This window comes from Clarias gariepinus, chromosome 17 (assembly GCF_024256425.1).
Source record: "Clarias gariepinus isolate MV-2021 ecotype Netherlands chromosome 17, CGAR_prim_01v2, whole genome shotgun sequence".
Lineage (NCBI taxonomy): Eukaryota > Metazoa > Chordata > Actinopteri > Siluriformes > Clariidae > Clarias > Clarias gariepinus.
Genome location: NC_071116.1, coordinates 19,254,854 through 19,276,871, shown reverse-complemented (window position 1 = coordinate 19,276,871; position 22,018 = coordinate 19,254,854). Strand labels below are relative to the sequence as shown.

General features: G+C 36.6%; 1 protein-coding gene across 1 annotated transcript in view; it reads right to left on the bottom strand.

Annotated features, from left to right (window-relative positions):
• The window catches only part of LOC128545645 (roundabout homolog 1-like), a 219,816-nt gene that overhangs the window by 144,335 nt on the left and 53,463 nt on the right, over positions 1-22,018 (bottom strand). The window contains exon 3 of the mRNA XM_053516134.1: positions 1,528-1,614. Within this exon, the coding sequence (XP_053372109.1) occupies positions 1,528-1,614 (87 nt within the window). The remainder of the gene's footprint in view (positions 1-1,527; positions 1,615-22,018) is intronic.

Genomic DNA, 22,018 nt, shown 5'->3' with positions numbered 1-22,018 from the left:
AGTAAGATATGACAGACAGTTTGAAAGCTTTCTATTCCAGGAATATATCTACATGCTGACTGCTCTTTCTTCCGTCTCTCAATCAAACCAGGTGTCTTTTTTGATGCTGCTGTTAATTTGGACGTCTGTCACAAGTGAGTTGCGTTCTTTAAAATCTCTCCCACACAGGAGAAATAAAGTTCTCTAATGTTTGCATTAATATTATAGTGCCTTTTAGCTCATATTTTAATACAGCTTTGCCTTCTAAAACCTAGAGGCGATCTTTACAACAATTAGGTACACCAAGACCAAGAGCCAACGTTAATCAGAATGCTTGAGGTAACATTTTCTCTTTGAAATGTTAAGAAATAATTGGATAGAGAGCAAATCTGTGTTTTCATTGAAAGTTTTGTTTTCAGAGCTAGAAACCAGTCCCCCCATGGGAGTAAGAGGAGAGTCTTAATCAATTAGTTTTCCCTGCTCTGAAATGCTGGCTCTCTGGGTCACAGGGTTCCAGGGGAAACATTTTTCAGCTGGTTGTGCTACGCTTTTTTGGACATGTAACCCAGCTTCCCTGTAGCTTAGAGAGGGAAACACAAACACACTTTCTGGAAGGAAGGTCTTCACCTTGGTGAACCTTGGGTTTCTCTCACCAGAGAGGCATTAGGGCTGATTAGTCAGTTTCCGTTTCAAGATCTATTTCTTTCTTCTCATATATGTAAAAACAAGTTCATTATATTGTATGCCTACATCCTGAGTGTGTTTTGTGTGTATAGTGTATTCTAGAGTTTATTATCCTAAACTAAATTAAAAGGAGTTTGAGAAACACACTAAGAGAAGTTAAGAGAACCAAATACCAGAAGGACCCTTAAAGAAACCATTTTACGAGTGTACACATATTATCTGTATAATAGCTGTGTCATAATAAATTAAAAAATAAAACACAAGGAATGCTGCTCTAGAAAAAAAATCAATAATCATCTAATTCAATCAGTCTGTTATGGTGTAAAGTGTTTGATTTCTCATATACACACAGTTTGCTAACTATCATATTTTTTGTATTTATTACCAATAGTTTGGAATAATTGTCTACAGGACAATAAAGTTCCTGATATCAGTTATTTTATAACACCTGTAAACTATTATACCTTCACCACACTTCTTAAAGTTTGATAATACTGTGTAAAAAGCATCCCAATGTGAGTGGTTGTACGCATGTCTTTGTTAAATAATGTCTTAACATAAATCTGCTTATTGGCTGGAATTTTATGAAGAATATGAGACATCATGTAATGCTTGTTAATATGTTTCTGCTAGAACAAAGTTATCATTTGAATTAATGTCATTCCTATAGAAATTTTTTTTTCTAGTATGCCTTTAGATTCAGAGTAATATTGAAGATAATGAGTGTGCTGTGTGAGGTTTTTTTTATATTGTTATTTTACACATTGCATAATGTAACTTTACAAATGGTTTGATCAGTTAAACAGTATTTACTAGAAAATTGAAAGTTAAATAGAGAAATAAAAAATAAGAGCATTGCTTTACCAGTGTAACCAGGTGAGTTGTCCTCATCATGGACAGCAGGTGGAGCGGATGTAGCTGCTTCATGTGGCCCATTCTGCGCCCTGATATCTGTCCGAGAAGAACATAAAAGAGATGTCATTTTTTTTTAAGAAGCTGCAATTGTTGCACTGTGTGGCATCATATGTATGAAAAGGCTTATTTCTGTTTTTCAGAAATTTCTTTATGTGCAGCACATAGGCAGTAAAATAATATTTCATAAAATGTCACTGCAGGATGTTTTCCTTAAAAACAAATCATGAATTACTACAGTCTATTTTTGCCAACCTATGCTTGTTTTGTAGTTATAATTTAGTTTTTCCTGCGTGTCTAATTAAAAATAATTAGAAATAATAAGCTAATGATATTGCTAAACCATACTATTTACTACAATCTTCATACTGATTTAATGGTACAAAAAAAATGTCCATTGCAAAAATGTGCAAAGCGGGGATTTTCTTATCCAGCCATAAAAGCATTAATAAGGGAAAAGACTGATGTTAGGCAAGGATGTCGATTGTAGACCATGTCTTCATGGACACTGCTTTGTGCACAGGGGCATTGTCATACTTTAACACGATTGTGTCTGTAAGTTTCAGAGAAGGAATATCCTAATATAACGGCATACACAGCCATTTTCAAGAGTTCTGAGCTTCCAACTTTATTACAACACGTTGAGGAAGACGACATGTTCAGCGACAGTCAGATCCACATATTTTTAGCTGTATAGTAAATCACGGCCAAAGGAAACTTATCTCCTGGCTCAAAGGAGCTAAACTGAAACTGAATAAACTGAAACTCAGTCTGGCTTTAGATCAGGTCATAGTACCATAGCTGAATCTATGTTAGTAATAAATGATGTTATCAATGCCTTGGACTGAGAACAGTATTGTATTTGAATCTGTCGACCATGAGCTGCTGTTGGGTTACGCTTGGGTACATCAGCATGTGTATATACAGAATGTCAAGTTTCATGTGAATCTCTAAGAGTCCTCCTATCTTTATTTTGTATTTTTATAAATAACAAGGGGAAGGGTTACAACTAAAGTAAATATTTATGAAAATTATACAATAGTCTATTCACAGCTGAAGAGCCATCAGCTCCTGATCATCATCAGCTCCACACCGCCTGTCATCAGTAACAGGCTTTGGTGTATGCTTTAAAGCTGATCCTTTCAAGTGGAAAAGTTCTTGGGCATCTGGTTGGATTAGGGGCTTTCTTATGCAAGTGTATAATGAGCCTTTAGTGATGAACCTACAGGTTAGTAAGCATTTTTCCTTTTAAGAAGTGCGTTTAGTATTGGGGAAAATGCTTGTACGGGCTACATTCCTAAGTGTTCTAGACCATTATTCTGGAACATTCTTTACATGCATGCTGCCTTCTTTACACTTTTCTTTCTAGACTGCACTTTATATTCCAGTCCAGCATTGACAGAAGAATCCTATTGCTATCCCTAAACTGGATTTGCTATCATTTGTATAATGTTATAATTGTTTGTTTACTATTTTTTGGAATTGGGGAATGCGGGTTATGTTTGTTTGTACAATTTCTGTAGCCTTGTAATAGTGTGCTTTCTTGTTCAGGTCTGCCTTAAAAACACACACACACACACACAAAAAAACCAAGATACTTTCTCGTTAAATAAAACAAACAAATAAACAAACAAACAAATCAATGTGGCCACACATTAATTTGAAAAAAAAAAAAAAAAAAATACCAGCTTGATATTCAACAGACTTGTTCTTACTAAAAGTGACCTTAAAAAGAATAAGCTGATTAAATATCAAGATCTTCAAAGAACTGCATATTTCTTTGAATATACATTAACGTTGCAGACCAGTTTAAGACACAAATATATCATTAAATGGTATACAATACCAATCTAAAAAAAAAAGGACATTCTAAATTATGCCGCCATAAAATTATCAGAAAGGAACCTGGCAGTGCCGTGTTATTGATCTGCACTGTGGATAATGTGAACAAAAAAAAGCACTACAAAAATATAACAGCTTGCATGTTTCCTTCTTCTAAGTTGCACATGAAAGTAAAGTAAAGTACACAGGTATTCCAGAACAAGCCCATCCTACACACACTGCTTGCAGAATTGCAAATAATAGGTTTGGGAATCCCCATGAAGCACCTGCTAAAATATTATCACGATACGTAGAAGCTGATTCGATTTTTTTAATTTAACAATTTTATAAATATCTCAATTCAATATTAATTGTTTTTTAGATTTGTTACTATTATAAACAAATAAACAATAATTTGCTACCACACAGGATGCTGTGCTGCCAGCAAATGTGCCAATACTTTAGAGTGTGCCACGTGTTGGATTATAGAGGCACAACAACATTTTACTAGCTCAAATGCAAACGTAAATAAAAAAAATTATAACAAAAAAATTGGTCAGTGTTAGTGTCACAAAAATCACGATGCATAACTAAATCAATATTTTTTCTATCTCTACAAAGTTGTACTTGTTATTTTGGATATTAATAAAGCCTATAAAATTATAAAATTAATTGATTAAAAGTTACATCAATTATTAGGAAATATAAAATTATATAAGACAGGACAGAAAATCAATAAATGAACGAACAAATGAACAAAGAATTAGATGTTTTGATGACATATACTTGAGTGTAAAAAATACAATATTCTGCATTGTGCTATAAGACACAAGCAAAGAGGACTTGCCAATGTGGTGAACACTCGGATCCTGCCAACATATTCTGCCATCATAATAACTATAATCAGTGTTACTATTACTTGTAAACCCAACCATCGGTCATTATTTGTGGTTTGCAGTGACCATGTGGGTTACATTTGGTTTATGCCCTTGATTTAAGGGTTCTTCCAGTTCTCTTTCCATTTCTCTTTACTTAGGCATTACAGGTATGTAAATCCATATCCACTGGCATTTTATGCATGGCTCGGTAGAACAGTATTTCGTCGCCTTACAGGGCTTGGAATAAACATTAATATAACATTTTGGTCTGAATTTGGACAGGAGTATGCAGAAAATTGTAGGGTTTAAGGCCTCTATGTTGGATTAAATTCATTTTGATTTATTGTGTGCTATAAAGACAAGTCAAGACAGTAATCACGAGTAAGCTGTGTGTATCCATAGTGCTGATTTATAAACAAGGGGGAAAAACTAAAGATGCTTTGACAGTTGTCTTTTAGGAATTTTAAACCACAAAGTCAAAAAGGATGACTTTTTGGGATATCGGCTTTACCGAGCTTAATAAAGGAAATCTGTTAAACTGTAGTGTGTTTCGGTCCCGAAGAGATTAACTCAGATGGTCAAATATGCTACTGCAACCTCAAAATTGTGTCTGTGCTTGAGAACACTGTAGACGTCTGTTCTGTATGGTTCTCTTTACGGCAATTAGTTCGCTGTGTGGTAAAGAGGGAAAGATTCCAGACTGAACTGTGGTCAAGCTTCTAGCTACGATCTGTACACTTGGCTACTGTTACCGCTGTCACTGGCAGCCTGTACAGCACCCAAAGACAACCAAAGAGAATCAGCAGATCCATTCTTCTGTGTCATTTAATATCACAGTGAGTGGGGGAATTCTGTTGCAGTGTTAAATGAAGTGGTGCTGACAGACAGATGGTTTAGCTCCAGTGTGTAATCCTCCCCACCTGTCACCTGTCTTTTTAGTTCCCCTCTGACTCACCCTCACCTCTCTCTCTCTCTCGTCTCTTAAAGTAAAGTCAGCTCAGCTTTGAGCCCTTAATAAATCATAATTTTGCACCTGTAAATGGAAGAGCAATTAGTACAAGATGGTTAAAGGAATGGTGCACCTGGACTTAATATGTAAGTAAAAGGTTTCTTTGCAGTGCTAGGTGGGAACTAAAGTGTTTTTTTTTGTTGTTTTGTTTTTTTTACATCTTACAGCAAATCCAACTTTTAGACTTTGAGTCTTTGCATTGCAATTACAAATGACAAAATTCTATTTGCTTGCAAGGTAGCAAATTATAGTAATACCCAAAATGACCTTTTTTTTATTAACTAATATATTTGTCATCACTTACTCATCGTCTATATAGCTTTATTCTGTATTCAGGAACGAGGGAGACCTGAAGCCTATCCCAGGAGACTTAGGGCACAAGGTGGGGTACACCCTGGATAGGGTGCCAATCCATCTCAGGACACACACACACACACACACACATGCACTCGTACACCATGGGAAATTTGGAAACACCAATTAGCCTAACCTGCAAGTCTTTGGATTGTGGGAGGAAACCGGAGTACGCAGAGGAAACCCACCAAGCACAAGGAGAACATGCAAACTCCATGCACACAGAGACAGAAATCAAACCTGGCCGGGATTTGAATCCGGACCCTGCAGGTGCAAGGCGACAGTGCTAACCACTACACCACCCTGCCGCTCGATGCTTTTTAGCATATATTTGCCAAGTCATTGGGCTGTCATAGATGAATAACCCCAATTTTTAAAAATGTATTATATCAGGGTGGCACATTGTCGCCTTGCACCTCCAGGTTCAAGGTTTAATTCCAACCTTGGGTCCGTGTGTTCCGAGTGCTCCAGTTTCCTCCCACAGTCCAAAAACATGCAGATTAGGCTAATTGATTTTCCAAAAATTGCCTGTAGTGTGTAAATAAATGTGGGAAAGTGTGTCTTAGTGCGCCCTGTAATGGATTGGCACACCGCCTTGTGCCCTAAATCTCCTGGGACAGGCTCCAGGCCCCCCGCTACCCTGTATAGAGGATAAAGCAGTATAGGCGATGAGTGAGTGAGTGAGTGAGTATTTCCTTAGATAGGGCCCTGAAAATATAAGTAGACAGCACTGAATAATATATTACTTTAAAATCTGGCCATAGATTTTTAATATTTGTTGATTGTAAAGACCAACGCATATGCTTTATATGATTTTATAATGATTAGACCCTCCAGTAAGCCCTCATGCCATGTGGATGCAGAAAGAGGAATCATGGAAGATTCGACACCAATTAGGATAGTAATGCTTATTGATACAATTGAGTTAAGAACTGTATTCTCTTTATTAACAGTGACTCTTACCTCAAACTGCATTCTGCCCTGACAAGTTCTCCTTTAATCCTTTGCAGTCTGATCAACTAATATGTCGCATGATTTTGTCCCCTTTGCCACTGTATCTGCATGCTGTCTCAACATCTAGTTTGCTGTCTTATTATCTGGTATGCAGGTCTGCACAACTCACTTGGTGTCTGATTATTTCATATGCTGTCCTATTGCTCTAGCAGTATTCTCATAAGGGCTTGAAATTAAACACAAGGTCTGATTATTCAACATTTCATAGAAGCAATTTACAAATAGGGTTTGGTGAAATTACTTCTGCACCTGATGAAAAAAAACGCTACTATATAAGAGGTGATGTTGGAGGGTGGAAATACATGAGTAATAATCATAATAACCTTAAAAAACGGTTTATTGAGTGTATAATTGTCCAAGGTCTGGAGTTAAAGCAAAATCAGTTAATAAGCCAGTCAATGCTTAACATAACATATTCGGCTATCAAAACAACTACACTTTCTTTCTGACTTGCTCTTGCCTGTCTTTCTTACTAGCAGAGCCCTATCACTTCAACCTTGGGTGGTTATTAAATGAAAATGCAATTATTGGAATTATTATAATGACTTTAATTACAATATTTCTCTGAATGCTTCTTATATCAAAAAGCTTTTACATGACACTTAACACTGCCCTACTGCTCTGTGTAGTTACAGTATACTGTATATAATACAGTATGGACGGGAATCACAAATGCCTGCATATGTTTTAATGGTTTAGAGCACACCACCTGTTCAATTATACAGGTACTGCAACATTTTATCAACATATATACAGTTCAAGTTCAAGTAGGCTTTATTGTCATTACAACCATATACAGTTAGTACACAGTGAAACGAAACAACGTTCCTCCAGGACCAAGGTGCAACATAAATTTACAACATAAATTATCAGAAACACTAAACTAGCTAACCAAGAGGTCTAGTTAGCTGGCTAGCAGAGACAGGACAGAAAGACCTAACATAGTCCCCAAAGTCCCTGAACGAGTTCTGTTCCAGGAGCAGGTTTATAAGTCAGATTTGTTCATAAGTCAAACAAAGTTTTATACACCTTTGACACAAATATACAATGTAAAACGTACATGTTTTGGTTTCAGAGACTGTGCCTCCAAATCGCAAGATAAATTCCAGGGACGCCGCCTGGCCAGCTGAACTCATTTACTGTAAAGGAAACCCAGGAAGACATCGGGCGGAGGATAACGCTACATGGTGTTTACTGAATGCTTGAACAGCCATTGATCTGAATGCCGTTTTGTCTCCAAGCTGTATTGGACTTTGAACTCTGTCTTGTTAAGGATTTTCTAAAAAGAGGACTATTAACCATCAGGACAGCTTTACAGGACAGTCATTTTCTATCATCGTGCTCCCGAATTGATTTATTGAAACCAGTGAGGCTGGTTTGTCCCATACGCACACACATACAATATACATTTGGACATTTTTTACATTCACTTACACACTGAAAATATTGTATATAATTTTAAATATTGGTATCTGGTGCACTGCAGTGTCTTTTTTTCAATACAGTGTTTTTGATCAATACATGTGAACTACCTCCGCAATTTGTTCGCATTTACGAATGTTTGTAGATTCGCCGAAATTCGTAACCCAAATGTTCGTAAGTAAAGGATTTACTGTAATTATGGGCTCACTGTGGTGATTTATACATTGACAAAGAATCATGATATGTAACTGCATAGATTTTTTCCCCATGTATATACAGTACAGGTATGTACAAAGTCCTTAGCATATTTATTGTCGAAGCATAGTTTAATGAATTGTGCTCTATCTGAAACATTGCATTTTATACATTGCCCTTATCTTTCTCAGACTTTTACAGTATGTCATCCTACATCCAATAAAATCGTGTATTATATTTCTCTGCGCATGTTTTTATTAAAGCAGTAAAACAGTTTTACACATTGCTTTTATCATTCACTGTATCATTCATGTAATATACAGTATAAACTATGCATTCGCACATTTTTCATTGCTTCTTTAATATATAATTATATAATGAATTAAGAAAACTCCACCAAGTTTGCCTGTATAATGCCGGTCTGTGTGCCAAAAGTCAGAAATAGCTGCAGTTGCAGAAATGCTTTCATTTACAAAAACAAAACATGAGGCAAAAACCGTACTCAATCCAGGCAAGAGGTCAGCAATTTGCAAACCAGAGCAAAAACAGCGGAGATTAAAAAAAAAAAAAAACAGATTAAAAATGCACTTGGGCATATGTGGTAAGCAAAAGCTTAGAACTTCAAATGAATTTGTAACACTGTGCAATGCTACAACACTAGTGAATGCATAAATGCCCAGAGTCTATAAAGTGGTGTGTGAGTGATAAAAAAACAGGTATCATACAAATGTGACATGACTGTGTGTCTTTTGGGATTTGCAGTCTGTGGCCGCAGGGCAGTCTGGCTAATAGGTTGACATCAGTTCTAGTGTAGTTATGACACATTGACACTTTAGCAGTTAACCTACATCTACCTGGCATACTGTTACATTAAGGATTAATTCCTTAGAAATCACCTGGACTTTGGCCTGATGTTTTTCATGTAATGGACAAACACACCAGTAAGGTATAAGTAAGAACTCACTTACTCATTCTCTATACCCCTTTCAGGGTAACGTTAATTACTAATCGACTAAAAGTATTTTAGTCCTTTTATTGTATAATTGGTAGCATGTCTTAACAATAATAACTTCTAATAAATGGTTCCATGTTGCTGCCGATAGCAATAAGAAAGAAAGAATCAGTTCAATTAAATATTTATGACTTTTTAGGTCATACCATAAAATATTAATCTCTAGAATGGTTACTTTGTGTATACACATTCTATACCGTATTTTTTTTATTATTATTAAAAAAATACTCTATTTTTAATAAACATTATAATAATAATTATTATTCCTGAAACCATTATTCATTTACTCTTGTGTTGATGGAAATTTGTATTATTCTAAAACAAAGCTAACTAACTTTCACAAACCTTTAGACGTAAAATAAAATACTTTATGTGCTCCAACTTTGAAATCATTATTCTTTGTTACTGGAAGCTGTCCAGTTCCTGATACAGCAAAGCAGCCCCAAAGCATGACTATCCCTCCATCATGTCCTCTAAAGATTTGTTTTGATCAAACGGCATGCAGTGATCGCTGTAAAGATAGACTGTCAAGAAACAGGCTTTGTCTGCCTTTTTAATAAGACAGAGTCTGCCTTTAATTACATCCTGGAGAAGTTGTTATTTTGTATAATACTTATATTATGAATTGGATAAGGTTCAGATGTATTAGGAGTAATTCATGCAGTATTTCAGGTAATTTCAAAGAGTACAAACTTTCCCCCTCCCCCGTCACAACCGTAACTGAATGTGGGGTGGATAAGGAGGGAACTATAGAGCAGGGTAGATGAGATAAGGCTGGCGAAGGTAAACATCCATTTACAGTCCTTTAATCATTGGACAAAGTGTTGGCATCCACTACCATATTATATTTTGGATCATAGATAGGATTCTATTCCAACCTCAAAAGGCTCTGAATCCACCATGACATGGAATCATTATTGGAAGTGAATGAGGGGAATAATATTTTAAATGAGCATCACATTCTTGGTTGCATATAAAACAGTAGTTGTGCAATATATAGAGAAAAATCATTGGCTATCACTGAGGCGATCATCCTGAAACATTTGTTACTGTACTTCCTAGCTGATTTGGTTTATCAAACTGGTGAAGACCCTTTCTATGGGCACTTACCTTATGAACCTCCTGAAAGAGGCAACCAGGTTTTGCCCTGAAATCCTTGATGACATCAATTATCCTATAATGGATGACGATCCATGATGTATTCTTGCCTTACACTTAGTGCTCTTTGCATACACTCTGGATGTGTCAGTTACCAGGATGAAGCAGTTACTATGAATGAATACATTAATGAATAACATCCTGTACTGGATAGGCATAAGTGGCTTAACTACCTGTAAAATCTTTTAGGAAAGAAATAGCTGCAGCCAGAAAGCCAAAACCAAGACAGATTTGGAAATTGGTCTTTTAAGCTATCCACAATTAAATCTATTGTTGTATCATTTTAAATTCTGTCCAAATGTAGTACCCTTTTAGCATTCTCTCTGTGATCTCAACACGCCACAACTTTTGAGAAGAAAAAAAAGATTGATTATCTAGTTGGCCATACTTTTCCACCAGAAGGAGTTCTGTCGTAGCACATGGCATGACTACCTCTCTCTCTACACCAGATTGGACTGCAAACTGACTGATTCTGACAAATCTGAAACAAGGATGACATTTGACTGTCAGCACCTGTTGATATTCCGAACAACAGAAGATTGATAACCCACTCGTCAGGATGTGACAAATAACACAATGTAAGAATCTGATGCCTGTAACCTTCTCAAAGCTCTACAGACAAATGATATTTGTTGTAGCCTTTTTGTGAATGTTGACAAATAGACACAACAACGCTATACCACTCTATTTCGAAAAAGGCCACAATATGTCTGGACTCATGAAATATGATAATCACCGGTTTCAAAAGAACAGGAAACGGGTCCGACCGTCAACAGTCATAACTCAACCTGAACCCACCTGCCCTGTGATAAATGCTTAACAGATAGGGAACTGTCATGGGATGCTATAAATCAAAATAACTCATGTGTCATGATGTGAACATAGCTGGTACTCCAGTGGAGAACCCTCATATTGTCATGCCATCAGCTGTTACCGACAGCGTGTCTGTCAGAGGCTCAGGAAGATGCTTTGAATCTTTTCACTTAGCTGAACACTGCACTGAAAAATGACACCATTCTAGTGTAACCTTTTTTTTTGGGGGTGTATTATACAAAAGTGCTCTTACAGTGTACATACTAGAGGATATTTCAATATATACAAGGGTTGTTGAAGTCATACATTAATGCACTTATCCCAGCGTTTCTCTAGTGCTTGGAGACCATCAAGGTAGAAGTATTCTTAGTACACCTGAACCACAATCAGATGGCCTGCCAGGAACTCCTTTAATGGCCCAAACAAGTGCAATCTCTTGGAGCAAGGTCAGAACTGTACATGGCAACTGTATATGGCAATAACTCCAAGTTAAGTCCCTGTAATGTGCAATTGGTACGGTGGGCAATATAGGGTCATTTATTCTCCTTAAAAAACAGAACAGCTTTTGGTGATCAAACCAGCGCTCCACAATGGGCGGCGAGCTACATCAGTAGGAATCGTCATTTGCTGAAATATGGCTTTCTTTAAAACATTTGCTGATGTTTTACTGTGGCTGGGTCTCATCACCATACTAGGCTTGAAATCGTCTTTAAATATCAACTGGTTTTAAGCCTTTATTCACAAGTCCCAGTTTGACCAGGATACCCCTTTGTATATACCTGTTATTCTGACACCAACAGCATTTTAAAGTAATCGTAAAAAATGGTCATATACCTCATGAACAAAATGCACGTTCATAAGTACAATCTTTTGAATTATTTATTGGATGATTGTATGACTGAGGTGCCATCTGTTTTCCCACTGATATGACATTCACAAATATGTACTGTGAATAAATAAAGAGGAAAAGATGGATAGATGGATGGAAGGGAAAAGGAATTTAATAAAAAAATTTTTTTAACAATAACCATTGTGCATTTAATATACAGCCTACAAAAATAAAACAAACAAAAAACAAACATTATATATATATATATATATATATATATATATATATATATATATATATATATATACTCATGTTTTAACATATTTAAACAGTATTTTAAACAGTATTTTCACTATTGTAAAATTTGTTAACAGGTAAACAATTAATAATGATTTTTTTATAGTAAATATCAATTTTATCCGCTTGATTCATTCTAATAACATCTAAATAGTATCAATTTGTATTAACTAAATAAAATCAAAACCTTTTTTTCAATAGAACCTCTCTTCTGCACTTTTTTTTGCCTTCCGCAGCCCAATATATCTACAGTATATTCTACCCTGAGATATTAGCATTAACATGCAAATCTGTTTAACAAGCTTGTAAACTTTCCTCATGTGTCATTCATTTTAAAATAAGAATATATTGTGCCGCAGCCATTATCTGAATACACCCTATGAAATATTTATAACATTCCACAAGTCATATGACTTTGCATCATCTGAATTTTGTGAAGGTCATAAAGAAAAAAAATGTTTTACTTTATTTTCATGGATATTCTGATATCGACTGGCAATGTCACTTTGAAAGTACATCCCTGCTGATCACATTATAGAGTGAATCTAAATAATTTATTTAACTTATGAATTTAATTAGGAACCTTCATTGCCATCTTTGACTTACAAAAGAACTTGACACAACAGACTAATAGACAAAAAGTCTGCCTGTCCCTTAGAGATCTAATTTTATGTCAATAAAGGGTTTGTGTAGGCCTATAGTCTTTTTTGTGTGTTTTTCCTAAACAAAACAAAAAAATCTGCCTGCTTTAGTGTCTGTGGCCTTGGTGCATGCTGTGAGAGAAATTCGTGTAGAGCGATTTTATCTGCCTCAGTTGAATCTGCCTAAAAATTTAAATGCAAATTTCATCTTGCATTTAAATTGAAATAAGCTTCTGAGCTTTTTAGTTGTAGCATACACATCCAAAGAGGCTCTTACTTCATGCTTGACCACAGTTGTTGCTAGACACATGCTGCATGTACTGTAGTTGTAAGGCTGATTTATGTTTCTACGTCTAATATACGCCGTAGGTAACGTGTAGATGTGTTCCATACACTGTACCCCATGGTGTAGCCTAACATGCACCTTCCTAAAAACGTAAGTAAATTTGAAAAACGAAAGACGTCTGTAAATATTTTCTCTATTAATTTCAATAGAAGTAACATAACTGTTATTCAAGATCTATTTGCTCCAACTTCAATGAAATCCACTCACTTTCATTTGCCGTTGTTAGTAGTACACCAAGAGAATGGTGAAAAAGGCTTAGCACCCCACTTAGGCCTCGTTTACGCTGTCAGTCAAACGTAACCCAATTCCGATTATTTGCTCATATGTGACACAGTTTGGATATGTTCTGTGTGACTTAAAGAATGTGCTATTTAAATCTATGTATTCGGATATTTCGAGATCAGTTTCAGATCTCTTTAATAAGTGGAAATAAATCAGATATACATATAAAATATATAAATAGAAAGGAGGTGAAAGACCTCGTTCCTGAGAAGAAGAGTCAGTGGATGGGGAGAAAAGTAATATTTCTACATTTAGTCATTTTTATGCTCACATTAATGTTTGCTAGATGAGAAAATGTGATGTGTTCATTAATGTTAGTGACCCCCGCCCCCCCGCCCCCAAAACAAGGTTATATTAACATTAGATATAAATTATTATACCAAACGTTAAACATTCCTGATTTGTGAACCATCCTGTACCTAGACTAAAATATGTATCTTAAAAAAAAGGGACAATCCAGGGAACAAAGCTGGGATACATGTCAGCTCCACTCCTTAAAGTCTTCAGCTCGGTAACCACATCTCGTGTATTTGCCTAAACTAGGCTGAACATCTCAACAATCTTAATCGTTTTTTCAGCAATATGCAACGTGCCAGCGCAGAAACCTATCGGATGTTGTTGCCTGAAATGGCTGAGCTGATTTTCAAATGGTACAGTATGTTTTCTTTGATTCAATTTAAGATAAAGTTACAGTGGTTAAATGGCAACCCAATCATGAAATCGCCTTATTGACGTTATTCTTGACGCAGTCGTTATTATTCTTGACTCGTAATTACAAACTGACCGTGACAAGATCATTTAGATCGTAGGATATGATATCTGGCATCCGAGTCATAATGTACTGTACTCTTGCCTCACACTGTGTTTTCTTGCCCTGCCCATGTACTGTATAACTAGTGTGTAAGTATATTTTCAATGACATATTTACAGAGTGAGGCAACTGGTGTTCTACAGTGCAGCAAATCCATTAGACATTCTTAACTGGTAAATGTGACAGGCTTTATCAAAGCTATGTGAAGTCTGTAAGCTGGCCGGTGGTACAGTATGTTCAGCTTAGATTCCTGAACAGAACAGAGAAAAACCCTGACATTTCCTCCTGCAAAATGCATGATCACACTTCATCTGGTTCACATGATGCAAAACCACAGACTTGCTGTCTCCAGCAGTCCAGCCGACGTACACGAGAGGATGCGTATGAGACAGAGACATAAGGTACAGAGACGCATCGTAGATATATCTTAAAAGGTAAAGTGGAGGGTATACATATTACAAGCATTTTATTAAGTATTTCATTAGACAAGCTTTAGATAGTAACAATACTGCCGTTGTACTAATAAGAAAGATTGTCTTAGTCTGCAAGTGCTTCCAGAAGCGGAACATTAACAGATAAAGAATAGTTATGTTCAGTATAAACATAACTTAAAGAAATGTATAATTTACAGAAATCCGCACCTGCTCTGGGTATAATTATGTTTTTAACACTTAAAGAAAAAAAAACATTCCTATGCTTTGGGGTTTAAGATAGAAAGGCTGGATTTTTTTTTTCTTTTAAGAACTATGTTTATTTAGGGGCCACATTTAACAGTAAACTCATGGCTCATGGAGAGGATTTCAGCTTTTCCTCACAAGCCACATTTTCCACATACTGCCTTAACCTCAGACATGCCACTTCCTCTGTGGGTTTCTGGTCAATGAAAAGAATATTCCCAGACATGCACACACACACACACACACACACACACACACACACGCACGCATGCGCACACACACGCACACAAGGCAACATTTTCTATATTTCTTTCTACAACCCACTTAGCTGATACTTTTCGGCTAACTTCAGCTGTCATCAGTTAAGCTGCCTGTCATATTAAGTTCCTTAGCTCAAAGATCGAACCACTCTGGTTATTTAATTGCTTTGGCCTTTATATAGCTTTCAGCTTCGATTTCTCCACGTTTCCTACATCTAAGATTCCTCCCAAAAGCATAAACACATCAAATTACAAAACGCATTTTTGAAATATTCATGTACTTACTTTATAACTTTAAATGCGTAAAAATGGTCCCCATATTCACAGTTCAGTTAAACTACTTAACTTAATTGTTGTGATTCAATTTAAATAAATATTTGTTTTACCCAAATGACTAAATAACGATGAATGTAACCGTGATATAGCAAATTTACTGTGCAAAAGGCTTGTACCACTCAATGTTTCATGGTAAATTAAATTTTATGATATAGATTAAATAAAGAAAAAAGGACAAATATTTTACTGTAACAGGTTGCAAAGTGCTTAAAGATACAGTTAAAAAAAAGTATTGTTTATGTAACAACCTCAGCAGCAGCCTCATTTCCCCTCTCATCTATTCCAACCACTCAGCATTCAGCATCACCAGTATACTAAACACCAGGCCGATCATCTGTCATCATCTGTACCTGTTTCTCACTGGTTCATGTCTAAGTTAGATGTTTTATACTTGACTGAATTATAGATAGGAAAACACATTCCAGGTTGGTCCAAGCAACTATTAATAAATCACTGTGTTTTATCATAAGCGTGACATCTGAGAATATCTGAATACTTAAGGAGAACTGAATTCCATCAGAAAACCGTTATCTCAAAATGAATTTACCCTTAAATCAGTCAGAATCCCCTTGTTAAACCATTATCAACATTTATAGAATGATAACAAAGCAGATGGAAATTAATTATTAATCGACAAAAACAATATAACAATATATTTGACAATATAATTTTAAGAGTTGAATTAATAATAAAATAAAATCAATAGCAAAAAAATGTAATAAAAAAGCACAATATTCACACAGATGAACTCCTTCTACACAAAGCACTTTTTTAGAACCTGAATTCCTGTCATGTTTCAAGGCCACCACCAGAGGGCAGTAGAGTCCTATATTACACTGGTTCTCAACCTTATTCCTGGAGAACCACTGCTTTGCATATTTTAGTGTTTTCCCTGCCTTATCACACCCAGTTCAATTAGGAAAAGGCTGTTAATTAGTTAATTAGTTAAATAAGGTGTGCTGGGAGCGAAGAAAGTACTAAAATGTGCAGGGCGGCGAACCACTGACATATAACATTCTGCTCTATTGTGTGTCCAGCGTACATATCTGCTGAACTATATTAACATATTCAGCCACGAGAGACAGAGCAAGAAAAGCCACTAGACAGTAATGATGGAGATGTTCCTTAATCGGTCTATACACATTCACTGATTTGGGCACGGAAGATAAACACATTAAAAGTCGCACCGCCATCACCAGAATCATGGTATTGAAAACGCCGAAAATCTATATTAGAGACCTCGATAGTCAACAAATCAACTGGCTGTCATATTTTTCTATATGAATAGACATATTCCAAATGAATTCAGCTATAACCAAAACGATTATGCTCTACAGTTTTTTTTGCATAAACACCAGTTTTACTACTGTGACAAATTTTATGTCTCCAGGTAAAAATATATTTTGTTGCTTTAACCTGCACAGGAATAACATGTTAATAATAGCCATGTTTTTTACAGTTACAGTCATACTAGAAGTTTGCAAAACAGGCATGACAGTGTGTGAACGTAAGATTGATCAAATTAATCCAGTTAACTATTTACCCATGACGCATAGTGATAAGTGATTGGCGTAGCTGGCGTCCTGTGATTGGTCATTAAGAACATAGTCAGGTTTATACACTGGTGGTGAGTCGACCAAACCTGCGTTCCCAACTTGTTTAACCAGCAGCTGCGACCTGGAGAGCATATCTTATACAGGACTCTGGCTAATGCCTGCTCATTGAATGCTGGATTTTTCGCTTACAAATAATACATTATATAATAAAAACTCAGCTGAGTCACCTAATCTGTGAATTGCCAGGCCCAGTATAATAAATGACAAAATACAAATAATAAATGACAGAAATTAGTTGGTCCATGGATGGTTGGATCAATGTTACTATATCCGTTCTTTCCAATGTTTTGGAGAGCATAAGGAAACATATCTTAATATACACAAAGTATTGTACATGTGGAAAATGTTGTACCATCTAACCTAACCTTCTACCTAAATGTCTATCATGTCTTCTAATTTAGGAAGTATTATATACTGCCTTGCCAAAGTTTCACACTTATATATCACAGGACTGCCTTTATCTTTGTGCTGCAAAGCGATGGCCAGTACATGTGACAAAATAACTCCTCGTGCTCCCAGAACCACAGTTTAAGTTCTGGAACACGTCAGAAAACTCCACTGATGGGATAACCATCAGGACATTCAGGTTATCCGCTGTCTTCATTTTTTTGCCACATAGCATTCCTGAGCCTAGATCTGACCAGCTGATCATAACACTGCCTCCAGAGGCTTGTAGAGCGGCCACTATACTGTACATGATGGGTGCATCACTGTATGTGCTTCCCTTCTCACTCTGACAGACACCCACCACTCTGGTATAGAGTTAAAATGGACTCATCAAACTACATGACCTTTTCCTATTGATCCGAGGTCCAATGTTTCTGTATGTTTCCTAGCAAATTGAAGTCTTTTGTCCTGATTATTATGACTAACAGGTGGTTTTCTCATGGCCATGCAAGTGTTTCTCCTCACACTGTGGATGTGGAAATGCTCTTATTGTTGATATTAAATACAGCTGTGATTTCTGCTGTTGATGGCCAAGAGCTTAATTGATCTCTGATCACAAGTCATTCATGTTTTTTTTTTTTTTTTTTTTTGTTGCACCATTCTTCCAAGTTTTATTAATGCTTTGGACAATTCTTAACCCAGTTGCATTAATTATAATGTTTTATTTTTTTGATGCAGGCCATTAAATTTCCTCCTTTTTAAACAGTGACTTCTTTGGCCAGGAACTGTACGGTATATAAACCTTATGTATCCAGTCTGCTAAAAGGAGTGGTGCCAAAGACGTAAGCTAGATAATACAAATGTCTGTGAACTTTTGACAATAAAATAATATGCGTGATAAGATAATAAAATAATAAGTGCATGACATGCAGTAAAACTATAGATTACAGAAAATTCTCTTGATATTGATTTGATATTAAATTAAAAAAAAAATGTGGATATGTTGAATAATAGTGGGTTTTTATTTGAGTCCAGCATGGCTGAAGTGGAGGCTTCAATAGTCCACTGGTTGACAACTACTAGGTTTCTAATGAGTATTTTTATGACCAAATCACTTCTGCATGATTGTTTTTGGTATCACGATCCCTGTCTTTCTCTCTCTTTCTTTCACACACATACACAAGCTTTATTAAATGAGGCTTGTGTATTCACAGCCAAATCCAAATTCATACAGCTCCTTTCATCAACGACAAGAGGATGGAGGCAGCTGGTAGACGTGTACATAAATTAAGGATGTTATTGCATGTCTGCACATTTTTAGCACAGTATTTTTTCTTCTTTTTTTTTGGCAGGCAGAATAGTGATTATGTATGTGTGTAGACAGATAGTGATGTGCCCAACAGACTGATGGCTTTCATTAAAGTATACATGTGTGTGTTTGTGGGGGTTGCTGGTGGACCTAGTGCGTCACCTCACCGTGAGGAGCCAGGACAAAACAGTAAGCTGCACAGATGGCTGCTTGCCTTTGCAGCACCCTGTGAATGTGAGGAACTAAAGCACAATCAATTGAAAACACTTAATGTGTCAAACACAAGGTTTGGCTGGTCGCTCCCAAGCCAAACCTGACTCTTGTCCAGAGCTGAAGAGCAGAAGACAGCCTTACCGAACCTTGATACTCAAACAGCAAGTCTGCCACTGATGAGCACACCAAGCAGTCAATCTGCATTCATTAACCACTGGCAGGCAAATCAAACACCTGTATTTACACTGGTCTATACAAGATTAGGACAAATGGTATGTGAAAAGAGAGAGCGAGAGAGAGAGAGAAAGAGAGAGAGAGAGAGAGAGAGAGAGAGAGAGAGAGAGAGATAGAGATCTGCTCTTTTTTGTTTTCTTATAACTACATGATTTTCCCAATAGTTCCACAGTGGTTGCTAATAGTTCATAGTGCTGTTATAGAAAAACCAACATGATGGTGTGACCACCACTAAGTGGATTATTTTCTTCCAACAGCCTATTCCAAAGTGTTTTAATCCTCTTATACCAAGCCAATTTGATAAATATTACTGTACACACATATCTACTTTTTAAGAATACCACATCAAGCACATCATTTTTATTTAATAAGTTGCTGACCAAAATGCAAGTTTCATGCTGTAAAGGGACTTTTAACTGCTTCTGTTGAACAGCCCTTTCATCCAAATCTACACAAATCAATTCACTTCACTTTACCTTTGCAGAAATGCACAAATGCAACCAAACATCACCACTATTATGAACAGCAATTTACTCCTCAACTAGGGTCAAATATATCATTATATAGATCATAATATATTATAGTCTATGATAACCTGTGATTGAGAACGGTAACCTCCTCTATTTTAATGTACTGCAAACTGTTATAAATCACTCACTCACTCATCTTCTATACCGCTTTATCCTGTATTCAGGGTCGGGGGGACCTGGAGAAATCCCAGGAGGCTTAGGGCACGAGGCAGGGTACACCCATCGGAGGCATACACACATTCACACTCTCATTTACACACTACGGGCAATTTGTGAATGCCAATTAGCCTAATCTACATGTCTTTGGACTGTGGGAGGAAACCGGAGTACCCACCAAACACGGGGAGAACATGTAAACTCCATGCACACAGAGCCGGGAATCGAGCCTGGCCGGAAATCGAACACGGACCCTAGAGGTGCAAGGCGACAGTGCTAACCACTACACCACCGTACTGCTTGTTATAAATCATTACAAATTAAATACTGTAAACTAAGGTAAACTCTAAACTACAGTATAATTGTAAGCTACTATAAACTGCTGTTTTGTTAACATTACCTAAAAAGCAATATTGTAACCAACCATTTAATACTACAACTTATTTTTCTATAAATTACAGGACACTACTATAAAATGACTAGAAACTACTATACACCAATGAAGACTCCTGTAAAGTACTACAATCTGGTGTAAGTTACCTTTACCCATTGTAAACTTCCATTTAGCACTAGACACTGCAATAAGCTACCATTTTAAAATAAAGTATCATTAACTACTAAACCCCTAAGTAATATAGGCTACTACCAACGAGTGTAATCGACACTATTCAGGTACCACAAACCACTATAAACTATAAAATACAAAACTATTGCTCCCTTCTGATGAAAGTGAGTTTGTTTAATCATCCAGAGTTCAATTCCCAGTTAATTAGTTCCTGGGCTACAGTGATCAGGACCTTCCAAAAGTGGTCCGAGGAAGGAAAACCGGCATACAAGTGAAAGGGTTTAAGAGCGGGTAAGGCTCATGGCTGCACATGATGCACATCTGGTTCCAACAGAAAGGTATCAGAGCATACATTGTATTAAAGTTTTTAAAGGCATTGGACTAAGGTTCGGAAGGTCCCAAGTTCAAACCCCAACACCACTAAGTTGCCCCTGTTGGGCCCTCGAACAAGGCCCTAAATCCTCAACTGTTCAGATATGTAATGAAGAGATAAGAATATAAGTCTCTCCGGATAAGGGCTTCTGCCAAATGCCATTAAAGTATAAATAGCATGTGTAGCCTCAAAATGGTAGGTGCCCATACTGACCTGTTTCTACTACCAAAAGTGTATGTAAGCATCAGAATAGGACCATAAAAGAAGATGGCCTGGTCTGATAAATTTTTCTTTACATTACTGTATGTGGATAGCAGGGAATGTGCGTATCTCTTACCGGATAAAGCAATGGCACCAAGATGCAGTATGCCAAGCCAGGGAAGTCTGTGCTGCATTGTTCTGCTGTATTTCCTTGAGTCCTCCCATGCAGGTGGATGTTACTTTGACCTTACCTCCTACCTAAACATTGTTGCCGGTCACGTACACCCCTCAATATTGGCGGTGACCTCTTTTACAGGATAATGATCCCCGCCACACAATGAGTTTGAGGTCTTGACTTGGCCTTAAAAATTCTCCTGATCTCAATCCAATTGGGCATCCATGGGATATGCTGGAAAAAACAACTTAAAGGATCTGTTACTGACAGCTTGGTGCCAGATAGCACACCATACCTTTAGATGTCTAGGAAAGATGTCTTACCAGGGTGGTTTTGGTGGCAAAAAATGTGTGTAGTCATATTGTTATGCCAGAATATTATTAGACAAGTGTAGTTTTACAGTTGTTGTATAAAGCATGAGAGAAATCAGCATTTAACATTTGAATCCCCTCGCCTGTTTGCTGCACACCAAAATGCTTTGTTCTTTGCCAAGTATAACCTTTTGCCATCCGACTAGTTGGCAGTGATA